General features: G+C 35.0%; 2 protein-coding genes across 2 annotated transcripts in view; both read left to right on the top strand.

The window, feature by feature from the left end:
- Window positions 1–1,392: 1,392 nt before the first annotated feature.
- Window positions 1,393–6,682, top strand: LOC140162124 (uncharacterized). Its single transcript, XM_072185398.1, has 5 exons — window positions 1,393–1,485; window positions 2,407–2,650; window positions 4,632–4,695; window positions 5,382–5,478; window positions 6,045–6,682. The coding sequence occupies exons 1-5, from the start codon at window positions 1,421–1,423 to the stop codon at window positions 6,328–6,330; spliced, it is 756 nt and encodes a 251-aa protein (XP_072041499.1). The 5' UTR covers window positions 1,393–1,420; the 3' UTR covers window positions 6,331–6,682.
- Window positions 6,683–8,098: 1,416 nt separating this feature from the next.
- LOC140161677 (receptor-type tyrosine-protein phosphatase delta-like) overlaps window positions 8,099–27,274 on the top strand; it is a 161,960-nt gene continuing 142,784 nt past the window's right edge. Inside the window, exons 1-9 of the mRNA XM_072184977.1 lie at window positions 8,099–8,147; window positions 9,418–9,738; window positions 10,290–10,535; window positions 12,254–12,385; window positions 13,503–13,667; window positions 19,012–19,224; window positions 21,532–21,822; window positions 24,277–24,567; window positions 26,019–26,339. Coding sequence (XP_072041078.1) covers window positions 8,099–8,147; window positions 9,418–9,738; window positions 10,290–10,535; window positions 12,254–12,385; window positions 13,503–13,667; window positions 19,012–19,224; window positions 21,532–21,822; window positions 24,277–24,567; window positions 26,019–26,339 — 2,029 coding nt within the window. The remainder of the gene's footprint in view (window positions 8,148–9,417; window positions 9,739–10,289; window positions 10,536–12,253; window positions 12,386–13,502; window positions 13,668–19,011; window positions 19,225–21,531; window positions 21,823–24,276; window positions 24,568–26,018; window positions 26,340–27,274) is intronic.

The raw sequence follows: 27,274 nt of genomic DNA, 5'->3' as shown, positions 1-27,274 counted from the left end.
AATATTTAGCTAATTATGTACATGGGGGCTGTCTAGATGCGTAATAACGTGGGGGCACCTTTGTTCATAACCACTAAAGGTATAGGACATTTTTGGTTTTAGCTATATCCCCCCTCTCCAGAAGTATTTAATTATATTTGTACTTACTCAAGTAGCATTCCATGAGAATTGTGTTGCACAATTGCATGCGGTTCTTTTTTATGAGTATTAAACTGCCTAAAATGGCCTAAAATGAGGCTATAGCGCCTTCTCTAATATTAATCTCCATAGACTTTACATGTACAATGAAAAGGTCCATAAAAATAACGGCATTCAAGTTTGAAATAGAATTTGCGCCGAATGCTAATTAGGCAAGTACGTATGCAATACACTAGTTTTTGAGATCGAGGGGACTGTAAGAAATACTTTTATGTAACGCCTAGACGTTGATCCACAAGCCTCAGCACACTTTACAGGTATGTATGGTCTTTTTGAAAATAAAATGTCTGAAACATAGGTGGGGCGGGGGTACGCGCACATTGGATATCAAACTGAAGATTTCGACTTCTGCTTCTTGGGCCATAACGAATTCTTACTTCCATTATTTACAGATTAAAAGTAAAGCAGTTTTCAAACCATACGATTCCACCTACGACCCTGACGCCGAACCTGAAGTTTTACACTATACCCACAACAAAGCAAGAACGCACAACATAACAGATTTGACGCCCTCTAGCAAGTATGAAGTCAAAGTGTCCGCCCGTTCTGATGATATTGAAGGATCAGCTAATATCATCACACAGTTTACGAACCCTGCCACAGTTGAAGGTATATTATACCCAATGCATATTAATCGATGTAAACTTGTTTACGTTGACAATATTAACCGACTTGATGTTAAAGACAAATTACCTGTTACGAATCCGTACATTTATTGTTGTGTCCAATATAAAGCATCCGCCGCCACGGCAATTTTTTGATGCCAACAAGTTTGCATGTGCTAATGGTGACAATGAGTTTTTGGCAGTCTAAGTAGAGAGGCAAGAATTTGTTGGCATGCCGAGAGGGGTGGTAAGGTCTGTTTGGCATGCCAAGCGGAGGGAGCAAGCATTTTTGACAGGCTATTTTGAATATGCCCACCCTAGGGGACATATTATTATCGCACAGCCCCTAAGACATTCAAGATGCATGGAGACTTTTCGGAGACGCCAGCCATGAGCCAATGTCAACAAATGCATAGGAACATATAAAACAGAGGTGTGCCAACGATTGACTTTGGTCTAAACTGTTTTGGTAGGATAGACTATGTCCCATGCTCATCATACCCATTAAGAGAAACTTTGTCGACAATGGCTCGAAAAACTTAAATTATTGAGTACCGAGCTTTTATGGTATGCTTCTATTTACAGATATCCCAAGGCCCGAGTTGGTGTCTGAAAAGATGATTCGAGTGACAACAACTACTGTTGAAATAACAATACTACACAGTACAGTAGAATATGTAACGTAAGTAGACAAGTGTGTAAAAAGTCATGGTGACGGTTTGTTAGAACAGTTAAGTAAAGGGATAGAGCTAGAAACACGTGGAAATTTTTTATAGAGATGAAAGGTGGCTGAAAAAAATGTGAAAAGGGTCCGAAAATACAGTCGTCTCTGACACTATTTAAATAATATTATTAGCATAAATACCATTTCACTTCTTTGATAATGTTAAATTCGTCGTCCGTATTCCATAGTGGCGTATAGTGGGGCGCCGCGAATAAACAACTTTTCGAGAAAATCGGGTTTGAAGAAATGCCCATTTAAAATCGAGTTGTGTAAATCAGACATTAATTATATTTTGTAAATGATGTGAAATTTCTGTAGTAAACTAAATAGATTTTATTGTTATATATTTTTCAAAAGAAATAAATACATACTATTGCTGGCAAACTGAAAATAAAACTATACGTCACTATGGAAAACAAACAAAACGCAATACCCTAACCTAACGTTAACCGTACGCCACTTCGGTCGCCGTGTAACCCCTATGGCGTTACTTTTCGTCGTTCGTATTCCATAGTGGCGTATAGGTCCGATACGTGTACACCACTATGACATACGATGTTTTTCATTTTTGCCGATATTTCATAATTATAAAATGTGTATAAAAAGTGGCGTATGGTCGATACGCCACTATGGAATACAAAAAATGTCACTTTGTAACTATAGGCCACATTTACTTAATTAATTACTAATTAATTAGCTAATTATGACTGATGAGACTTAGAAAAAATGAAAGAGAACATCATTAAAAACATATGTGCCAATTTTCAAAAAAAAGACCAAAAATCACTATACGCCACTATGGAATACAGCCGACGAATTATAACTTTAATTTATTAAAAGTTTTGTTAGGATGCTTTTACTATAATGTCTTTCATACAGATCTTATCAGGTTGGTGTTGCATTGAAAACACAGCAACGAAAGAGAGCAACTCTTCAGTTTGGGCACTACTTGGAGTCTCCAAGCAAATACATTGCCGCAGAGTTGTCAACTAAGACAGTAAGCGAAGACACCGAGTTTGTAGTCGGAGACAATGCTATTTATGGAGATTATTTCAATCCACCTCTGATGGAAGGGGAATCGTATGCTTTGTATATAGGGCATGTCAGTCGATATAATCAAACGGTGAGTTAATTTATTAACCAGATAACGTGAATACATATTTCTAGTTTCCCTAAACCAGCCAAGAAACAATCAACAAAATAACAACGTAAAGGTTCATACCTGTATATTACCAGGACCGCGACACTCCGGCACTTGTTGGAAGACAGAGTACAGCAGACAGTACACGTACAATTGTGATTTCCGCATTTATAATTAAGATTACGTCATTGCCAGAGCTTGTTTTATTAATGATTGACAGCGGTGGGCGGACTTATACTTTTTGTTTTGTGAGCGGTACAAAAAATGTGATTCCCTGATAAATTAATAAATTAATAAATTAGAATTCGGACCGTCTCTTCCTCAGACCTCTATGTAGGACTCTATGGTATCTTCTCATTACACGATCGTAGTAAGACTTGGCCGGCGACGACGCTAATGAATTGCCTGTCTTCAACTGCGGTATAGCATGGTATAGACGAATCCAACGAGCCAAGTCATGGTCAGGATTTGGTCGGCCATCTTTGGTTTCCCGCTAGCACCAACCTGGGGTTTTGAGCGCCCGATTGTGCAAATAAAAGCCGCCTAACACCTGGAGAAGATGCAAAGACGAGGAGGGTTAATAGAATAATATATACAATAGAGGTAATCCTGTCGCATCTATTCATGCATTGCATAGTCCTTTTGTTCATCCATTTGTACATTTATTAATAGATGCGACGGGATTACCTGCGGAATTATCTCTATTGTATATTCTATTAACCCTCCTCGACCTTCTCTAGGTGTAACTGGCTTTTATTTGCAGAACTGATGGAACTGTATTGTGTTGTAAATCATTCTTTTGTCTACCTGTGTTTTCGCGGAAGGTGTAAAACGGGTGATGGAATGCATTTTAAAATTTCCGCCAAGGCCGAATCATTTCACATTTTGGATGCATTGTAGCCGACGGGGACCCAACTAAAGGCTGCTAGTCAGGTGTAGGAAGGCGTGTATTTGGATTCGTCTATAGGCAGTTTGTACAGAGTGTCTCATCTCATAGTATAAGATCTCTGATATTACAGGCCGAAGTAGCCATCTCTCTTTCGGCGCGACTTGTCCCAGAATCTTCTGGATAAGTTCTCCCATTCTTATGCTATAACCGATAGTTTTAAATATACTGTCTTCAATCGTCAACTTCCTTCATCTCTCAAAGACCAATTCTTGTTTAGTATATCTAATTTCCAGGACAATCTCAAAAAACATTTCAGAACAAATTAGCTGGAATTCAAAATAGTTTTTAGTTGGGCTTATTTTTTACCTAAAGGTTGTGCTTAATATCAAGCCTCATCTTATGTTGGAGAATATAGGTAGATTCATCCTTTGTCCCGTTCCCCTGTGTTGCTTGTCTGTGTTCCTGTGGGAACCAAGGTTTAGCCACTTTGAAAGTGACTTTGTTACTATCTGGCTATCCCTGCCAGGGGTTCGCTTGTCCTTTGGTTTTGTTCCTGGTTAAGGGATGCCATCTCTAAATTTTCTCCAACATTGGTCAAATTTCTTGCTTTATGACCTTCCATGGTTTACATTTTATATCTTTGCATGTGTAATTTATATAAGTGTGTGTAATTTTGATATTGTGCAATATTGTACATATATACGTGTTTTTTACTGGCAAATAAAATGATATGATATGATATGATACTGTTGGTGTAAGCCCCCAATCCTTCTGCACAAGCTGTTATCCATTTATACACCTGGGTGGAGAGAGGCAATATATGTTAAGAGCCTAATCTAAGGGCACAACACAATGACACTGCCGGGTATCGAACCCGCAATCCTCCTATTATTAGTCAGAGCCCGTACCGCTAGGACATAGTGCCCACAACCAACAGATAATGAATTGTAGTAACTTCATGAATATCATGAATATAATCTAATACAACACTTTGACAGCACGTTTAATGTAGACATACACTTCCCAATACTGAATAATACTTCACTTGCGCCTCTTTCTAAATGTTATATGCAGATATCTGTAACGAATTGGTCTGAGGAATTGCCGGTAACTTTGCCACTGACCATGCTGATAACAGGTAACATTGTTAGTTATACACTAACTTCCATTGTATATTTGCTTCTTCCTTCTTCTTATAGCTTTTAGTATCGAATTTCTTTAATCAAGTTTGTATCTTCAGGTCATAATTATGTTTCCAGTTTTGGTAATTGTGCTTAAGGGCTGGGGTATGAACGTTTGGACAGTATTTTATTGTGGGACATTAGAGCACATAAGATATATCGAATTGCATTCTGAATACGAAGAATGTCCTTCTGATATCAAATAATTTTGGATTCTTTGAAAATCGCAATGTAATACACATTTTATGGCAAATGATTAAAAAGGGATCATATCTGACATACTAACCTATTTTATTGAAATGTTACAGCATGACTTTAAATAATACAGTTCATTTCTGCAGGGTAATACATAGATCTTATAGGAATTGAGTCGAGGAAGCCACTGGACACATTTATATTTCCATAGAGTTATGACAAATAATAAGCCAAAACGAAAGTTTTTGCTATTTTTTTCTCTCCCAGGGAAAATCATACACATGGCGTTAAATAAGTGGAGCCTTAATATTTCATGAGCGTGTGCTTTGTTTTTCTCAATATTTGAGCAAAGACACTCAGGTACCTCTCCGACTCGCCTTACAAAAAATACGATACATACAAAATATAATACGATTTAATAATTGAGTTTTGTTTGCATTATTTTTAGCAGGAGGTTCCGGAATCAATACTGTTGTGGTGTCGGTGTCAGTCAGTGTCACTTTAGTGTTGTTCATTGTCATTATCGGTTTGGTTGTCAAGAACAGGTAAAAATGAAAATGTAGATTGTAATTATGGAACTGAATAAGTATAACTTAATATAAATTGATAAATAATCATCATGATTATGTCACGATTGTAAGAACCTCTAAGCATGTATACGTGAGGGTAGGGAAATGTTGAGACTACTTAAGGGACCGTTCAATATTTACGCCAAGGGGTAGTGGGAGATTTGATTAAAAAAATGGACAACAAATTCCCCCCTCTCATCTGCATAAAATGTCATGATTGTTTGTCACCTTTTCCCCATTGAAAACTTCACATTCCCCCTCATGAAAATTCGAATTCTTCCCTTAAAACGCCTCCCTCCGCCTCCGGAATAAATATCGACCGGTCCGTAATGTTGTACTATTTTTGACTTAACTTTTTCTAATATATTAAATTGACAGAGTAGTTCTATTTTACCTCAACTTTGAACACACTTTTAAAGTAAATCCACTTTATGATTGAGAAATGCATCAAAATAAACTATACTAAAGAAAAGAAAATCACACAAATTATTTCATTTCTTAAACACAAAATTGTCAGCGTTATTGATTATCAATTTTTATAGGTCAATACATGCGAACATTCAAGACCAACAACACGGAACACCAAATCGATTGCCAGATGGCCCGATGCAAACCAAAACAGATTCTTCAGATAGGCCAATTCAGATGGCAGCAGGTGGGTATGCTGAATACAAACCAAACCATGATGATACATATCAGGACGCCAATACAGCTGCAATTGACAAGACGTCGAGTGGTGATACAACAGGACATGCTTATGCGTTAAACATTATTAAATCAGATGTTAGCGGTGAATGTGACGACGGTACCTATGAAAACGTACAGTAGTCAATATAACATTAATGAACACCCTAGAAGAGCTACATCGTGGGGTATATTTTGTATGCTCGTTGTGGGTGTATGAACTGGTACTTTACAGCCTCTTCTGCATGTGCATAAAATCATCATTGAGAATATTTTATATAATTATGTACATATGGAAATTACGAATTAACAGGTTATAAAATACAAAATAATTATTTTAGAACCAGCATTTCCTCAGATATTTCAAGTACGAAATTTGTCGACAAAGAAAACAATGCTGTAGATAATAATGAAACGCCGATTGGAATGTATTTAGCAAGATCACAGGCCTTTCATACAATTGACCATAGCCTATTTTACGACAATTGCCTAAGTCATTTTTTAATAGTATTGAGAAAAAAGTACAAAATATGGTTCAAGCATGTATTTAAACATATCTATTCACCAATCTTTGCACAAGAACAAATAATAATGATACAAATTAAGGAATCGGATAGATGATAACTGGGATAGGCTATATCAGTCAATATGAATAGACATTGTGACTATTATCACATTTTAGAGGTAAGAAGTAAATTTCATGTCCAAAATACAAAAATGAACACGTGTATATATGACGGAGCAATATGTTATACTGACTGAGGGTACAACCCGGCAAAGAAAACATATTTTACAGAAAACATTTAAATGTGGGATTATTATAAAGGTTATAAAACGTTTTAGTAACATTCCGAAGTCTTAACCAAATTTTTGTAAAGATATTTCACAAAAATCCTGTTATTTTACTTTATTTTTGTTTGTTCTTTGTTCAATGTTAAGGGAATGTTTGTTTAACTGTATAAAGATTTCATAGTTAATTCATTGATTTGACTTAACAATGATTGAAGTTCGTTTTGACGAAAAATAGAGTATCCAGTAATATATAATTATATAAGAAATTTTGTATTTTAAAGAAGAAAAATCAATTACAATTAATGGAAACTCTTGTCAATCAAATTTGATACAACTGAACATGAATTAAACCTTATCATTATGATATCACTGGTCAAAGCCAAAACCTAAATTGAACTCTCTTTCATCAACCACATAACCACAACGTGGAAAAAGAAAGAAAAGAAAATTAATATGGAAAGGAAGGAAACGGAAATGCATGTATATGATCATACTATTATGTGTTGAACGCAGAAACCAACGTGGTCCATTATTAGTGATCAAATCACAAGTAAAATGCACGGGGAGAAAAAGGGGGAAACAAAACTTGCCATTTTAGATACTATTAGTCCAGTACATACCAGGGTTTAATGTGCATCCCCCAGGAATCTACCAAAACAACTTTTTAGCTTCCTTTTATGGTCCTATAACATATTCAAGATATTAACCAGAAATAATTCCCTGCACTCTGGCCATATTCAAGGTTGAATTTGTTATAGGACCATAAACGGAAGCTAAAAAAAGTTTGTTTGGTAGAATCCTGGGGGATGCACGTAAAACCTTGATATCTACTGGACTATATTGTTGGTAAGCATACACGGCTCGTGTTATGATGACTAAGCTACCAATAACAATACAGTAGCGTTTTATTGAACTTGACGAACTATATAGTATTGGTAAAGGTGGTAATAAGCCGCCAATGGTATTCTATTATATTTAGTCAACGAGGATAGCAGGTCATACAATATGTGTATTAAATTAAGTTCCAGATGAATAAACATCGTTATATTGAATACTGAAGTCACGAGTTCATATATATTTTTATGTGTCTGATTTTACCTATTATCACGAAAAAGGCAACATGGCGACCAAGTATTTAGCAGTATTATTGATCATTGCCGAAATTACAGGTATTTAAATATATTTCTATTTTTTTTTTTTTATCAAATCGTTAAGATTTAGATTACGTTGGTTGGTACTATATTAGCCAAAAGCGACAAATAAAAACAACTCGAGGTCCTGTACACTAATGTTAAATGGGTTAACGTAAAGGGGTTTTAAATTTGTGTGTTTTAGTTATCATGAATATAGGTACCAGATATAGATAACATGAAACTAAATTTCGTTAGAAATGTTAGTTTCAGTTATGCCCTTTTTGATAGGGCAGAATACCGACTGTTAAATAGTTCAACATAAAACCGTTGCCGAATATAATAATGATATTTGCAATATTTGTCTCATATAATACAAAAAATAAGCTTGTGGGCCGTTTCATGCATAGATATAATGGACGAGTCGTGATGGCACAGCGATACGGACCGGGCTCTGTCTCGATATCGTATTATTGTGAGTTCGAGCCCCAGGGATGCCATCGTGTTTTGCACTTGGGTAGGGCGTTTTACCGTACTTGGTTCTGTCTTTGGCCATTGTATGCTAGCTGACATATGTTAGGTAACGACAGTGGAATACATGTAAAGCGCTTTGATACACGCGAAAGGGGCCAACATTTATTTGTTTATTTATTTATTTATTTATTTATTTATTTTATTATTTATTATTTATTATTTATTATTTATTATTTATTATTTATTATTTATTATTTATTATTTATTATTTATTATTTGAAAAGCTTCGTTTCAAAACCCCTTACATCCACCTGCCCAATTTTGAGAACACTTCAAAAATCATCAAAATAATCACTGATATAAGGTGTTTTTCAACAAAAGCAGATTTTGGCAGGATGCTCATCCTACCCAAACATCCCGCCCAAAACTGTTTTTGTTGCAAACCCCCATATATCGGTGATTTTTTGATGTGTTCTCAAAATGGGCAAGTGGATGTAAGGGGTTTTGAAACAAAGCTCTTCATTTATTATTTATTATTTATTATTTATTAAGTTATTTATCTATTAAGTTAGTTAGTTATAGACATGATTGTATAATGTTTAAACCGAATTAACATATTGAATATTAGGGGTCTACTATGCTATATGGCAGCCTCCCGTAACTAGTATGAATTAAATGGTCATTCCTGTTCAGTCTAAGTTGCATGCGGATTCCATGCACGAAATTATATTTTATCAAGGGAATTACTATTTTGTTTTATTTTATACACATTTGCCCTTAATTTTCATATGTGTCTATTAATTTCATCCTTCTTTCTATACATGGATGTTTATAGGAGTTGGATCATTTTTGGATTTTACATGCCAGAGTAGATATTCACGAATTCAAATAGATGGTGATGGCGGTCAACGAATAGGTGGATATAAGAGTGGTGAAGACACTGATGCATCAGTGACTTTTGGACGTGTACTTAACACTGGTACCGGTATTGGGAACCCAACGGACTCATCGGTAAGAGACCTGCATCCCGAAGTCACTGCACGCCGTTTTGAAATGCCAGTGGCAGGTGGTTTACAGCGGGTCGGTGCGTTTTATTGTGAGGCGGAAAAGGGAAATGTTACAGAGAAGATAACGAATATTGTCATGTCCAAAAACAGTAAGGAAATACAAACTTTCATCAAACCGTTCGTCACCATTAATGTTGTTCTTTTAGCTTTAATAAAAGCAAACAATTTAAGGAGACAGCAGTAATATGCTAAACCAGAACATCCTAAAATTAATCAACATGAAAAATAAGATTTCGGCATTTTTGAAACAAAAGAAAAATACCGTTAAAGCCATATTTAATGAAATTCTAATTTTGTTATTGTTTGCCCAAAATCAAAAATATTTAGGGCAAATAATGACTGGTGTTCTATAAGGCTTTCAATGGCTTTACCCCCAAAACAAAACAAATGTGGCCCATTCCATTGAAGTGAATGCTAGCGAATGTGTAAAATAATAAGCCATTACAAACACGCCAAAAAACAGCGTTGAAATTGTTTAAAAAGTACATTATGACTTTCATGATCATCTTTTATTTGCTCTTAGGAAGTAAATCCTTCCATACCATATTTTAAGATATAATTATTATTAACTTAATACTTGAATACGGCTTTGGTATATAACTGTGGATGGAAATTTTTATTATTATTATTTTTACATCAGGTGTTATCACCCCTGAATCTGTTTCATACACTGCCCGCGCTGGTGACAATTTAACGCTGACTGTAAACATAAGTCTAGGTATTACCCAGTGGAGATGGAGAAGGAATGGCCAACTGGTAACAAAATGGGATAACCAAACGACAGTCACCATTAATCCCGTTACTGTTAATGATAGTGGGATATATGAATGTCATGAGCGGGGAAACCGTACCGGTCACCAGGCTATATTTCAAGTCATCGTGAGAGGTAATTATCAACTCTTAAATTACGTTACGTTTACCTTTAACAATGTTGTCAATATCACTACATAACTTGTATTCCCATTGCAGTTTTCTATCGGTCACTGTGGTTCGCATTAATAGGTTATTATTTATAGCTAAAATAATAATTTCTCGATTATGAGAGCTCATTAGGCACGCAATGACAATTGCGTCGGCGTGCAACGCCTACCACAAACGCTTTGGGTAGCGCTGCATTTTCCTGTGCGTACACAATCGATCGCGCTATCGTGTCATTCCACTAAACTTGCGATACGCAGTGCACGCAATACATTCATACTCTCATGGTCGAAACTATTATTTTAGCTATAGTCAGGGGCAGTACATGGCCCAGATGGGTCAATGATCGAGTTACATAAGATAATCTCGTGCAATCATGTACTCCTGATTCCAGAAAATATTTATATTTTCGCAATTTGAGGGAAACTGGGCAATTTTCATACAATTGTAGTCACAAAATTCTAAGACTTGTCACAAGTCTAAGCATTCAAAATATTGAGCATAAGCTATGAGCTATCTTATTATTTTTATGTTTTATGTTAGTTAAAATAATTGGTTATGACAAAGATTAGACAATGTGTTTGCCAAAAATTAGAATGCTTACCTGAAATTAGTCTGATAGTCTCAGTACAAGTCTTTCGGCTTGATTGTCACAGCATACGACAAGTACCATAAAAACGCATGTTTGACCAAATGTTACTTTAATTTCCAGTTAGAACTAATTGAAGGATTAGGATTTAGTTTCATTTGGCAAACAGGATAATATTTTTGAATGAAAAAAAATAGTACTGATGATCCTTTGGCAACTTAAAAATTCAAAGGTCAAAGTGTATATAGGGGTCAAAATCAAACCAGACTGCCCCCCCGACAAAAATGAAAGAAAAAAGTGCCCCTCTGACCAAAGGGCAAAGGAAAAGAAAAAGCAAGGAGCCCCTTTTTCATCAAAATTGACCCCGATCATGGGCCAAAATAGTGTAAAATACAAAAATTGTCACAATAAAGCAATTTTCGTCTCGATCATGGGCAAAAATAGTGTCAAATTCAACATTTTTTGCGCGCTACGCGCGCATATCGCGCCATTAAAGCATTTTTAGAAGCTCGAAAGCATGTACAGTCTCTCTAAAAACAAAAATTTCATGTTGCAACTGCAATTTTTTTAAGCTGTGCCTCTGAAATTTGTTTTGCCCCCCCCCCTGACCAAGAAAGCTGGCTACGCCTCTACCACCACCATCAATTTTAAGTGTGTTCAAATACTTCGATTGTTTTATAATTTGAGAAATATGTTTATTTAATTCAAATACTAAATGATGAATTTTCTTGTTATGTAAATTCTATTGTGTCATAAATCTTAAACTGTGTAAATTATTTAGTTTCCAAAACATGTCTTTTATGGTGTATTTTGGCATCTTAATTTTGGCATCTGAATTCTATATATTTATGTATCCTATGTATTTAAATATTTTGTTTCATTATTTTGATGTATTTTAATGTATATTTTTATGTGACCCCTGGGCCTCATGGAAGAACAGAGGATACCTTAAAACATCCACTGAATGAGTAACCCAGGCAAAAGAAGAAATAAAACAAACAAACAAACCACAATAGAAACAAAACTGAAAGCAATATCATTTTAAAACAACCAAATGTCTAATGAAGTAAAATATTACAGAATTCTTTCATTCACAGCTTGTTTGTTAAATAAATGGGGTCCACGTTGTTTATATGACTGCCCAATATGTCTCAATGGAGGCATATGTGATGAGAGGTCTGGCCTTTGTGTCTGCGCACCAGGATTCATTGGAAGGAATTGTGAAATAGGTAAATAACAAAAGTGATATCAAGTAAATATTTGCGTGATTAATTGTAAGTATTATCAGTATGCAGATAATAATGATCCTATAAAAATAATAATGAAGTTTATTCATAAAGAATAACGTTTGGTCATTGTTATATCTTAGATCTTTTTAATATCAACCATGGGCAAGGGCCACCATTTGGATTATAAATTCACCAAAATATCCCTGGTTCATAACCACAATACTAGGTCCAGTCAGCATAATTTTTATAAACACAAAAACAACAGCTCAAACTCAGGTTCCGTTTATTAAGCTAGCATTCATAAATCAATCAAGGGGTCAACTTTAAGAAGGCTGTTAAGGTAACAAAAACAGGTAAATTAACATCAGTTTCAAATAAATATTAAATGAATACTCATCATCATCATCATCAGCCGTATTCAGCCCACTGCAGGGCGAAAGCCTCCCCAAGTTGGCACCAAAGTTTCCTGTCATTTGCATTTGCCATCCACCTGATCCCTATGAAACTTGCTATTTCATCCCTCCATCTGACTTTCTGTCTGCCTTGGCGTCTTGAGCCCAGCCAAGGCCTCCATTCTGTGACATTCTTTGTCCATCTATTATCTGCTGATCTTGCAAGATGGCCAGCCCAATGCCACTTCTTCATCTTTATTGTGTGGATTATGTCTGTAACTTCTGTTTGGCTCCTGATCCGTGCCACTGTTTTCCTGTCCCTTTTGGTGTAGCCCAGCATACATCTTTCCATGCTATGCTGTGCAGTTTTCAGTTTTTGCTCCATCCTCTTAGTAAGTGACCATGTTTCCGCTCCATAGGTCATGGCTGGTAGTACACATTGGTTGAAAACCTTGCGTTTCAGACAAGTTGGCATCTTACTTCTCATGATGTCATTGAGCTTGCCAAATGCACACCAACCAGCCCTAGTCCTCCTCTTTACTTCATCCATGAATACTAGTCATCCTTAAATATATATAATATTCTTTCATTAAACATTAAACGCATATGAAGTTCAATCTGAGACAATTAAGTTATTTATCATTGTTTTCATCAGTATAAAATTTAGAATGTGATCCACCTTTTAATGTAATTTTTTTAAACATCTCATACCTTGATTCCGACAGTCGTTGGTAGCAACAGATGGGGACAAGACGGTCAACTCCAGTGCTCTTATACTGATAACAATAATAAACCTCACAGTAACGCTTGTAATCGATCACTTTTCTGTCTTCCTCGTCCCTACGGGTGCTCATGTGATGCTGGATACAGTGGAATAGACTGTGCTCAAAGTAAGGGAGTACCATTTCTAGGCGAAGTTTAGATTTGAGTAGTCATGTGAGAGCTTTGCATAGTATATGTTTCACAATAAGCTCTCACAATCTTGGACTGGACGCCAGTTGTTTGGTTGGTTCCCCAGCTTTTTTTACTCATGCGAGCATTTGACTGAAGTTAATTATGAAAAGCGTAATGAAGTTACCAAATTTAATGCATTAAATCATATTTGCAATTGCATACCCCATTTCATTACTTGTTACTTGTTTTTCAAGAAGCGTAGTATTTTTGACACTGGTTCAATATATAGGACGCGTTAAACTTCGATGTGGAAATTGCTGGTTCGCTAATTTTAACGATTGTGAAGAAAATCAATGAATCAATTTGCAATTTTGTGATATAAAACTTTAAATCTACTACTAGTACCGGGTTTTTATAATAACTACGATTTTTTGTTATATTGCTTTTATCTTACACAAATTTCACTAGCCTTAATAATGTGTTTAAATTTCACTAACCTTAATAAATGTGTTATATGGATGTATTATATCCTTACCGTTTCTTTCCTTACTTAGTTCAATGTATGAGGGTCATTCAAAAGTTCTGCCTGACCTGTATATCTCTATTTTGTTTGGTTGTTTCGTTTCTTCTATTACCTGGGACACTCAATCAGTTGAAAACACAAAATTAATCATCTATTCTTCATTGAGGCCCAGGGAATTACTTCTACTTCTGCAATTAGTATTTTCCATTATTTTAACTTTAGTCTTATTTAGCTTGTGATGTCTTACTTTATTCGCACGATTCAGCGCTTCAAAAACGGTAACAATATAACGCACAGATATATAAAGGTAGACGAAATTGAAGTTGAAACAGCCCATAGATCATCTGGATCGTAATTCTATAGAAATTTCACATTATGCTGAGACCATGTACGTCTCGCGCGCACCTGTTGGATCAGCGTGTTTGAAAGAAGTGGATTTCATACTTTGTCTCTGACATGCTGCAGATGACCCTCCATGTCTTCACGGTCTATGAACAGACTTAAATAAAACATTGCACATTACATATGTCAAATGACAAAACGCTGCTTCACCCCATCAAACACCACTGCTTTTTACCTAAAGAAAATGTAAGAGCGGATAAAAGCATTGAAATTAAATTAAATGTTCTTCATTCTTTAAAATCCCCCAAAGACATTAATCTTATACAAAAAGTATCTGTTTTAATAGAAATGGTTAGATGTAAGCATTTCAAACCTTTTATGGACATGATACTTGATATTTGAACACCAAGGAAAGTAATTTGAAAATAGCAAGTAAAAACAAGGTTGGGTGTCTTCATTTTAACTTTTTCCTTCCATACAGGTAAAATTAGATTCTGGTACATATAAAGTTAAAATGCATTTTATTGCTGGTAATATTTCTGTTTGATTATACATTTGATGTTGTTTCAGTTATAAGCTAATCTCGTAAGAGGGATAGGCCTACACACACATTGCCATATAAATACTTTTTTACTGTTTCAGAGGTAACTTACAAAAATATGTAAAAGGTATTAATATACCTATTCTCTCATTTGTAAGTGACATTCCAATGTATAAGCATGCCGTGTTTTCAGAAACGTCCATTTACAGAGCTAGAGCTAAGTTTATAAGATTTGAGGCAGAACTTAAAGAATAACCCTCGTATGTTCGTTTTAACAAAGCATATAATATAGTTTACAAAGAAAAAACAATATGCCTTAATATCAAGAAAGAACACATAAAGGAAGTCTCCAGCAATCACAACAACATGCCTTACATGTAAGAAAAATAATTATCAAGCACGAATCACTTGGTTTTAGTCAAGTTAAAACAAATTCATAAAAAACGAATAAAAACATCCGTCTCTCAACACGCGATATTCTAAATTTCCGGGCGCCTAGATTGTCGAGTGCAATGATACCTCAGTAATACAATGAAAGCTGACGACACTTGAGCACAAATAACCATTACGTCATTCCACTTAGACAATTTCGCGCGGGACTTTTGAATATCGCGTGGTGAGAGCCAACTGTTTTTATTCGTTTTTGTGTTCAACATGAGTTTGTTTTAAATAAAACTATGTGATTCGAGCTTGATAACTATTTTCTAACATATAATGTAAAATGTTATATACTGCGCCAATAAAGTATCCTTACACTTGGAAAAATAATCACAATTTCAAAACTGAGCAATACTTTGGTAAATTTGTTTTTTTAATAAATGCACTATCTAATCCTGCACATTATGACATTACATTGAATCCAATGTGACCTCAAGAAGTAAAGTTACTAGCAATTGAATAGACGAAGATCCAGTTTTAAAAGTGACAAACGGGTCTATACAAGGCGCAAAAAGATTCCAACAAACGCAACAAAGAGACAACACAGTTTCTTCAATGAATCATTATTTAAAGAAGTTTTTATTTCAGTTTTTACTTCTCTGTACTTTTCATAACTTTCATTTTATTTGTCAGTTCTTTTGTTTCAGTTTTCTTTTGTTCCTTTTGTTTTAAATTAAAGCCAAACGCATAAATTAGCCATTCACCACTCTCAAACCAGATGTCTAGTGTGTGGAGTTTTGAATAGCCCAGTTTGTCACTTTTAAAACTAGGCCTTCGTCTAATCAAATGCTTGTAACTTTGCTTCTGGAAGTCACATTGGGTTCAATGTGATGTCATTATGTGCAGGATTAGATAGTGCATCTATTAAAAAAACAAATTTACCCCAATATTGTTCAGTTTTGAAATTGTAATTATTTTTCCAAGTGTAAGAATACCGTAGAAACCCGTCTATAAGGAATACAAGCGACTGTGATGATAGCATATTTCACGCTAGCGCCCTCCACAATATTATATCATTATGGAATTTGAGCAAATCATTTACCGACACAAGCATGTATACAATGTATTATTTTATCTTTATTTCGCATCTCACGAGCATAGCTCACTTGGCAAGGCATAAGACTTTGGTTCTTTAGATCGGAAGATGGTGAGTTCGAGCCTCATCACGGTCACACAAACTTTTATAAACAAAATATTGTTCAAACTTTTCATTTATATTTTCTTGCATTTTCTAAAGACTCCTTTCGTGATCATTTTTTTTTCATATTTAGTTTAATTTATTCTATTGTTTTTCTTTTATTGTTTCTTTTCTTTGTCTTTTTTTCTTGTTTAATTTTATTTTTTCTTTATTTTTTTTTTTTTCATATAATATTGGCAGGATAAGGAGAGGAGGAACTAAAGACTCATTCAGATTTGCTCATCTGGACGATCGTAAAAATCATCAAAATTCACCTTTGTCATTGTCATAGATGTGGTAACATAGCCTGCTAGTGGTTCAGCAGAAAACCGTGTGACACATAATATACATTTGGCTACATTTTATTATACGATAAATACGAATTTATTAAACATGGTAACAAATATTCTCTAGCAGATCGGTTATACGATGGAACTGGTAGGCATAGGCCTATTATAAATTCGGGATATTAAATATCTTCCTGACGAGACAGATCTGCGCATGTGGTCAAAGACGATTCCTTACTAGCCACAGACCGTCCGCTGGAATTAGTTGAACATGAACCATTCGCTATGGCTGTTGGTCGGACCTCTCATCTCTCCACATCGATTGTGACCTATAATCCCCGACATTGCCCTTATGAACTCACATCCTCCTGTTTTATTTCAATACGCTGGCGAAGTTACGTAATAATCGGATTAACTACCATAGCAATAGGTGAAAACAATTTTGAATATACCGCGTTATACACTGATACGTTCAGGCGGTACCTCTTCATTGAACCATATCATGCTGCACCTGTAAGATCTTTGAAAAGACCAGTATTGTATTGTATTCAATCTATGATTGCAGACATACACAGTACAGGTGATGAGTGTAACCTGCTTGTAGCGCAGCGCGATATGTTCAAAATTGTTTTCACCTATTGCTATGGTAATTAATCCGATTAATTACGCAACTTCACCAGCGTATAATGGCCGAATAAATTCTGACCGTCACTTGGCTTGTTGGATTCGTCTATACTACAATTCGCTGTCGAAGTGACGTAATAATAGCAATAACTACCATCAAGCAGATTGCACTAATCACCCGCGTATGTCACCAAACATAGATTGAATACCACTCTTTTCATAAATACTAATCTTACATGGCGAGTGATTAGCATTTCTTTGACAACTATGGTTTAATGCATAGGTGCCACGTGAACGATGAAGTGCAGGGCTATATATTCGAAATTGTATTCATCAATTGCTATGGTAGTTAATCCGATTAATTACGTCACATCGACAGCGAATAGCCTATAGTATGGGTTCAAGTGGAACAAAAAATAGTGTATGTCCATTGCTAGCTATGGTAATTAATCATGTTAGTGTTTACATCACTACTTCGGTGAAGACAAGAGAAGTGTGCCTTCTCTACCAACGCCTGTGATATAACAGGTGCAAGCGAAACAAAATTGAATGACCAGAATAGTTTCCTTTGTCAGATGAATTGATTGAAGTTTTTGAAGACACTCTATTCTTGATGGGACATTAGATTCAAATATGGAATAATTATTATTCCTCATCTATTTTTTTTTATTGAAAAAAATGCAATTGTGGCAACAGAACAATATTTATTTTGATTTCATTTCAAGTAGAAACAAAATCGTGCTTAAGCCAAAAACGCACCCTACCTACCATTCCTCAAGAATTGGGATGGCACAAAGTTGCAACATAGGTTTTTATTGCAAAGACGAGGACAGACAAGTAGTTACAGCACATCTGTCTAACCGTGGGTTTCGCTATTATTAAGAATAAATGCTTTTACTAGTTTCTATAAAACCACAAAATTACTAAAAAAAACTATAAAAAAAACTAAAAAAAAAAAAAAAAAAACCCAAAAATTTAAAGTAGAAAGGTAGATTTGAAGAAAGATAAAAAGAACATGTCAAAAGTTAAAATTAAACGAGAATGAAAAAAACGGAACTGGTGCCCGGACCATGCTCTCTTCAGCATGTCTTCAGTTCCAAAGTCTGACGCTCTATCAATTGAGCTATACGATCCTGATATACGAAACAGTCGTTATTATGTCAATACAATTGATTGGTGTTACAACATACTTAGATGGAATGCATAGCCACCCAGTGCCAGTATATATTTGCTCAAACTCCAAATACAACAAGCAACCAATTTTATTGAGGGCGTTTCTTAGGTATATCCTTGTAGACGGGGTTTTACGGTACTTTATTGGCGCAGTATAGTTGCCGGGCACTTCCATTAATTCATATCTACAATCGAATATATTAACTAAAATATATCGCATTATGTTGGTTCTTAGAATGTTCTGGGACTTACTTTGGAGCTAGTTGTAAACAAGCTTGCAATTGTCTAAATGCATCGGCCTGCCAGTTCGACACGGGGATATGCGATTCCAGATGTGAAGATGGATGGTCAGGAGTCAATTGTCAACGTAAGGGCATATATCTTTGCTGTAGTTTAACAATATTGGTTGAAAGGATGCCATTACAATTCTTTATCCCACCTACATATTGCCTTAAATATAAAAAATCTCAAGGGTTACATTATTCTACCTGTTTATCGTAACAGAGAAGAGTGTAATGTTATGTCTTTTACTGTTTAAATATGCCAATATGCAGCATGTAGTAGGGTCAAAACTGATAAATCGGCAGTACTTGGAATTGAAAAATCGGCAAAAATTAAGTTTCTCTAACCTAGGGCCTACTCCTTTTTATTCATGAATCAAAGGCAGTCCTTCTAAGTTTCATTCAGGAAAGTAACGAATCTTGTGAACTTTTATTTTTACATCAATTTCAATAATGCCCATGTGTTTTCTATGGGTAACTTACGTTACAAAGGGTTATTGAACATGTAATACATGTAAAACAGTAATACAATTAAGTGTAAGGCAAATCTTACTGTCATATTGTCACATTTTCAAAATCACTCGTTTGTCATTTATTTGATGAATTTATTCATTACGTTACTATTAGAAAGGAGGACTGCAAGCTCTTTTGTTGACAATGCATAAACTAATTGGTTTGGCATAAAACAATGCAATGTCTCCTTTTGGTTCAAAAGGAAAGTTTTCTTAAAAGGGAATTATTTGTTTCAAAAAAGAGTTGAAAAAGAATTGAAAATGTAGATGAAACTTATGTTACAGTTAGGATACTTTTCATTGAGCCTATTTTCTGTAATGCCACTTTCCTAAGTTATTATAATGCATGGTGGCGTTACACGAAAACAATTCACGTGTAAATTTAAATGGTGTTAAAATTAATGGTAACGTATGTTTCTGTCACGTAAGTGAAGTACTCGTGAAAATTATAATTCAATGTGTGCTTCACGATTTTTGCAAGTACTGCCAATTTATCGGTTTTGACCCAGTAATAAAATAATCATGTGTTTTTGTAGTATATATCCCATACCTAGAATATGAATGTTCATCGTCATGTGGTACTACGCATAAATTATGAGTGCGCTAGGTACATGGAAAATAACAGCTTTATATGTGTTTTTTTTTTCTTTCCAAAATAATACATTTATTTTCTTCCTTTTATTTATGAAAACGGAACTTGCTGATAAATGTCTGCGATTCTTCATTACAGAAAAATGCACAGGTATGGATAACCAAAACGTTTATATTTATATAAATAGCCATACAGTTTTGTTAATGAAAAGTACAGGGTGAGTCAAAAAAGTGCAATAGAGAAAAGAATCCATTTTTTATTTAAGAACCGAGTTGAACTTTTTAGGTTTTAAAACATTTTATATATGATATATCCATCAGCAACCTTGTGTGAAAAAAACCAAGAAATTAGCATTTACAGTTTTGTTTTTATGACACGTTTTATACCGATACCCAATTTTAATGTTTGTCCAAGACACATCTAAAATTTGAATGTCAGCGCACTCTATGAAAGGTAGATTTGGAACAACTGCCATTTTCTTGGCATTGAAATAAATTGGAGCACCCATTGTCATTGCCCTTAGTCTTTTTTAAGGAGAAAAGAACATTATTTGTTGTTATTTTCATTTTACCTATACTTTAAAGATGTTTCAATCAAAAACATAAACATTTTTGTTGGCAGTTTTTTTCAAATGTCAAAATGAAATGCGCGCAAATTGAAATGGAGTGAATTACAAAATATCCAGTAACTTGGACATATTGGGGTTTAAAAAACTGGAGTTGGAGTCGAGTGAGGTATGAAGGACTTAAAATAATATCAGAAACTTTGTTTGAACAGAAAAAAGAAATTAAAATAACGCAAAACTCAACCTTGTTTAAGTTAAAGTCAGTTTCAGAGCTGGTGCCTTTATCGCGCATTGTGTGCCCTCATTCAAAATACATGGTATCTCGACGTGGACAAATAACGAAATTGGGTATCGCAGCAAAAGGACCTATAAAAATTAAACGGTAGTCGCGATTCACTTCATATTTTCACAGAAGGCGACTTTTGAGTGTGGCATTTATAGAATTGTTCAATAATGGGAAAGTTTGACTTGGTTCTTGCATAAATATTGATTCTTTGCTCTATTGCACTTTTTTTGACTCACCCTGTACATAACGTAAAACATGTAATTGCAACTTTTGATTTGATTATCGAGAAAGATGGTGGTGCTCCGATAGAACTCTTCGATGTCATTTTCACCATGTGTGACAACCATAATAGTATTAACCATCAGAAAAAAATTGATCGGGTTGTTTAAGACAAAAGAAACAAAAGTAACTTAATTTGACAAAGCTTCTGCATATTATGAGAGACAAGATTTTTCTTCTAATCGATGTTTACAAATAATAATGTTTATTAATTAAGAAGATCTGTTTATCTCTATGTAGCACCAGTAGCGATTCAAGACTTCACGACTACTCCGGTGAGGAACATACTTTATGTAGACTGGGAACCAGAGGGAAGTGTTTGCCTTGACAAGAAGTATAGGGTGGAAATAATTCCAGTGGTTTTAAGCTGTGATGATATGAATTTAACATCAGAGACAATAAACACTACATCGACTTTTCTCAACGTCACGGCAAAATTTAATACCGAATATGCTGTCAGTATCACAACCATACTCAATGGAACACATGAGGCAACACCTTTCAACAAGACTGTGACATCTCCTGTGGGTGGTAAGAGTTGTTAAACCTATTTGCTTATTTAATACTTTTGCTTTTTATTTTCGTTGTTTCGTGGTCTGTTTTCTATTTACTTTTGTTGTTGTAGTTTTGTATTTTTGTTTTACTTTTGGTTCTTTTAAGTACGATTAAAAAGGACGACTATTGCACATATTATGTGACATGTCATATACTTTATGGGCGGGTCAATTTGAAAGTATTGGGATTTTAACTTTACCTGACAGAATAAAGATCATTGGACAATCAGTTTAAAGGATATGAGCACTTTCAAAACAATAAAGGAATTATTTCTCAGAATCAATCTTTCGTCTTTCGAGCTTCCGACTGATTTTACTTAATCACATCAAAAATTCTATCTTTCTTTCTAAATTGAGGTAATACTTTTGAAATATTTTTGTGTATGTTTTGCAATTTTATTTTATCTATCTTAACACATGCTTTGCCCACTTAAGGTACCTTGTTATGACACATCAGACATGACATACTGCAGTTACTGTCCGTTTTCCTATACACAATACACAGTGCTCTCACCATTGACGCGTGACCCCTACAAATGATCTACGTTGGAAGAATGGGCACTTGCCTAGTTAACATCACTGTGTAAAAAATAACCAGCCAATATGTTAGCTATTCTCCAAACTTCTAGCAAATATATTTCTCTAACATGACCTAAAATTACAGCTAGGTTAGATGTTCAGAAATAGTCGCACTTTTGTAAAATATGAGTGAGGGCAGGCATAGCTAGCCAACTCCCCGTGTTAATTGAATGGAGATTTGACCGAAAATATTGGTATCGGACCGCTCCGTTCTGAAGGATGCCACAAAAAAACGGTACAAGCTACATTTTAACTATTCTCTGGCAATCATTATGATGAGTTTCTTATATAGTATGCCGAAATTGGGTACTGTAGGTGATTGACAAATGGTCGCACTTTTCTGATAAATAAGTGACAGTGAACATGAAATATCAGCGCCCATAAACCCAAGTTAGTAGCTAGTTAGTGGAGGCCGTCACGGGACTGATTATTGATTATTGAAGTGCCTTATTAATAGATACGCACGATTTAGGGCAAGAAAAACAAACCGGGACACTTTTAGAGACATCATCATCATCATCATCATCATCATCATCATCATCATCATCATCATCATCATCATCATCATCATCATCATCATCATCGACATCATCATCATCATCACTTTCTACATTTTTTCTAAACAACATAGGACCTACCGTTTTAATAAGATTTTTTTCTTGAAATGCATGTAACTATAATTATTGTTTAGAGCGTGATGAAATAAAACATCACGATTTTCATCACAAAACAAATATAATGCATAAGAAATCGTTTGTTTTAGAGCGTGATGATGAAATAAAACATCACGATTTTCATCCCGAAACAAAGTAATACATAAGAAATCAATTTTTCGTGAGTGATGAAATAAAACATCAAAATTGTCATCACGAAACAAAGTAATACATGAGAAATCGTTTGTTTTAAAGCGTGATGAAATAAAACATCACGATTTTCATCACAAAACAAAGTAATAGGCCTACAAAAGAAATACATTTTTCAAGAGTGATTGAATAAAACATCACGATTTTCATCACGGAACAAAGTAATACATAAGACATCGTTTGTTTGATTGCAATCAACCGCGACAGTTCGTCTCACACACATAACAATGCACTGCGATCAAATGTGACGTGTCATGTCAAAAGGAGACACTTTTGGGCAGGTTATCAATATGGAGATTTTTACATATCTTTAATATAGAGATATTTTGCCCCACAATGCCGTTTTTCCCAATGTAATCGGATATTCCTAAGCGAAGATATTGAGTTTGGAAGTTACAGTATTATAAAATTGGAAATTGAGATATCGGCCTTTAAAAATATTATTGACAACGTTGAGAGTAGGAATTGCCTTAAAAATGTCTCCAAAAATACAAGATGCTAATTATATTCGGGTCTGAAACTATCAGACAATATTTTTAACATTAATAACATCACAAATTCGCAACAAACCCAAATTGTGAAAAAATCACCCGCGGGCAGATTTTTGGCTATTTCTCCATTTACGATCCTGCCCAAAAGTGTCTCCTTTTGACATGACACGTCACAAATAGGTTGATGACAACATTTGATTGAATGGACTGCACTGCGCCATGATTACGTGCACCGGTTCAAATCCTTTGTTTGGAGCCAATCAATAATTTCACGTACAGCCTCTATGCAAATTATAGTTTACACACGCTGCAGCTGGGGTAATCGACCGAAGCTTGTTGCCGTTAGTGATCGAATGCATGAGCTTATTTGCTTTACTGAATCGATTTACTGGATTAATTTCCTGTTAACTGGGTTTAATGCCACAAAGGTCGAATCGCCTTTGCCATGGACCATGACTGCATCATGACAAACACTCTCATCATTGTTTTATATTCTAGAACCTTCTGCACCACCAGCCAATGTAACTGCTGACATTTTGACATCAAACAGTATCACTTTCCAGTGGGAGGAACCTCCGTGTGACAAACGGAACGGTCCCATCCTATCTTATTTTTACATCCTTACGGACATACGTAGTGGAAAAATGATTTCCAATAAAACTGAAGTTTCAACAAATGTGATATTTGATGATTTGTTTGCATGCACCAGCTACAACTTTACGATTGCGGCAATCACTGCGGCTGGAATGGGACCGTTTGTTGCTTTAGAAAGGACAACTCAAGAAATAGGTACTTGTCTTTCTTATTTACTAATGATTAGGCCTAGGTCATAAGCAAGATCAGACCTACCAAATGTGTAACAACCAGAAGTAACAAAAAATAGCACACACTGCTTGTGTGTAGGTAAGCACAAAAGAACTGGCCAAATTCTTTTGTATATGCCTATTGTGATTGTTCAAGCGTGACCTTGTGTGAAGATACACTAAGATGTACACTGCAATTTCAGCTTTTCCATCTATATCTATATGAAGAAATCTATGTCTTTGCTAACATTGAACCCTAGAATTGATATTGAAACTTAAATGTCATTTAAAATATTCATAATGACAACATTTAACATAATAAATCTGATGAAATATATTGTAGGCCTATAATACTATACATGTTAACCATGTTAACTATAGAAATCAAAGGGCATTACATGCTTTCTCTATGGTCCATTGTTAAATATCTATGAACAAGCATCTTGAAAAATGGACTGATCTGGTAAAAATGGTCTCAAAAATTATTGGAAAGAGCTACCCGCTTTGTTTTTTCAGTACTTACTGCCAATCACATGTTCATTAGTATGTAAAAGTGTTAAGAATAACAGTGCAAAAATACTGTTACTACAGGGGGCAATTTAAGCAGAAACTTAGCTTCAATCACTGTTGAAGCCAATCTTGAATAGTGGACTGATCATGGGAATCATCTCACTCTGAACTCCTGGTGCATTTTTTGTCATCCTAAAGATGTTTATTTTGAACTTTATCATTTGTTCATTTCATATGATAGCGTTTTGGCCGATGTTTTCACACATTTCACATCCAGGTGTGAGTTTAACAAACTTTCACTCACTTTCATAGGGAACCATTACATAACATTACTCTACAACAAAACTTCATTCACAAAAATAGATCCTTACACAACTTAATCTTTGCCTCAGCGACATTGCTTAGAGTCTTAGCTTTTTTGTGATACCCTATTTGTTGGGAATTATCTTCAAATTCTCTTAGAAAATTGAAAATAGGTGAGGCTGCATGAGCTCGGTTGTTACGCATTACAGGCCCATATGAGCGCTTCGCATTACAGGCCCATATGAGCGCTTCGTTAAGAAATAAAGTGCTAATTAAGCAGCTAATTAAGAATTTTGTTTTTGTTTTTTTGGCTGAAATATATACTTTAATATCTTATTAATAAATAGAAACAATTATATTGATATTAATAATAGTTTAGACTGAATTCTAACAATTAAAAGATCAGTGGTGGGTACATAATGCAATCGGTAGGTCTAATGTTGCTTATGATCCCTAGTTATTATACAAGATAATTGGGGTCTGTGTGGGGTTTAATGTATGTGTGGTGACATGGGGTGGGGCGTGGGTATGTGGGTGTAGGGTATGAGGTTTGGTGTGGGTCATGTTTTTATTATTGTTATCACTGTTTCTGATGATTTGTTTTTCTTTTTTCAATGTCCTTAGAACCTGGACCAGTTAATTCTTTCAACGTATCAGCGTCTGATTCACCTTTTGAGCTAGTAGCAACGTGGCAACCATCTTCAGAAAACAACTGTCGCGAAACTGGCTACAACATAAGTGTTCAACTGGTAAACGAATATCCGAATGAATCAATGGAAGTGTTGAATAAAACCTACGTGATATATTCCAATAATATCAGGACTGAGTTCATGACAAACCTTACAAAACTTTTACCGTGTTCAACATACAATGTGACCATCATGGCGAGCAATTATGCTGGAACGGGGGAGGCGATTTCTATATTGCAAAACACAGGTATAGCAGGTAAGTGAAACAGATGGAATTATATCAAATTTGTATTAATTTTTGTTTTATTTTTGGAGGTACGTGATTTCACAAAACAGGTAGCAATGAAAGACAAAGGACCCTGAATATATTGGTGATTTCAAACCTTTACTTGGGGAGAAGTAGACGACGTGTTTTTATGTGCTATAATGAGCAAACACGATAATGCTACATACTATCTAATTAGGTGATTTGCCAAACTACAGCCTGTCTCAAAAAAAGTTGTGCAAGTGAAAAGCGCTCTCTTTGGCAATTAGAAAATACCGTTGTGACATGATGCTTACATCAACGTCAAGGGCGTAGTCTCAGCTCTCAAATACCGTTTGTGCTGTTCAATTGCTTGTTTTAATCTCGAGATATGCTTAGTTAACGACGAAAGGGTAAAATCACAATTGTGCTACTTTTACTAGGGAAGAGGGCTTTGCATGTAAATCAGCGATAGCATCAAGTTTATCAAGAGTTCCTTCGTAAAATCAAAAGAATGCATCAATTACACAATACAATTTTTACTGTTTTTACTATTTTATCATGATGCAGGAATGATGATTCTCTTTTTCCACAGAAAAGATAAATAAATATTTCACATTCTGCTCTAAAATTAAATACAATGATCAATGATTTTATCATGGTAAATACTGTTCTCTTAGTCACTCAAGACATGTTAAGAGACAAACAAATATTGCACACTAAGGTCCGTATGTACAAAAGAGTTAGAGAGGGTCTAAAATTAGACCTGGTCTAACTGGAATTAAGTTCCACCAGGAATGGTCCTTTACTCATATCCTTCCTAGAGTAGCTAGCAAATTCTAAAGATTTTAATGCACCGTTCAAAAATAATACAAAATAACTTAAGCAAATGTAAAGGAAAATGTCCTTTCTCATGGTACTAAATTCCATTTAGACCAGGTCTAACT

Source organism: Amphiura filiformis, chromosome 10, assembly GCF_039555335.1.
Source record: "Amphiura filiformis chromosome 10, Afil_fr2py, whole genome shotgun sequence".
Taxonomy (NCBI): domain Eukaryota; kingdom Metazoa; phylum Echinodermata; class Ophiuroidea; order Amphilepidida; family Amphiuridae; genus Amphiura; species Amphiura filiformis.
This window is presented reverse-complemented; position numbering and strand designations above follow the sequence as displayed.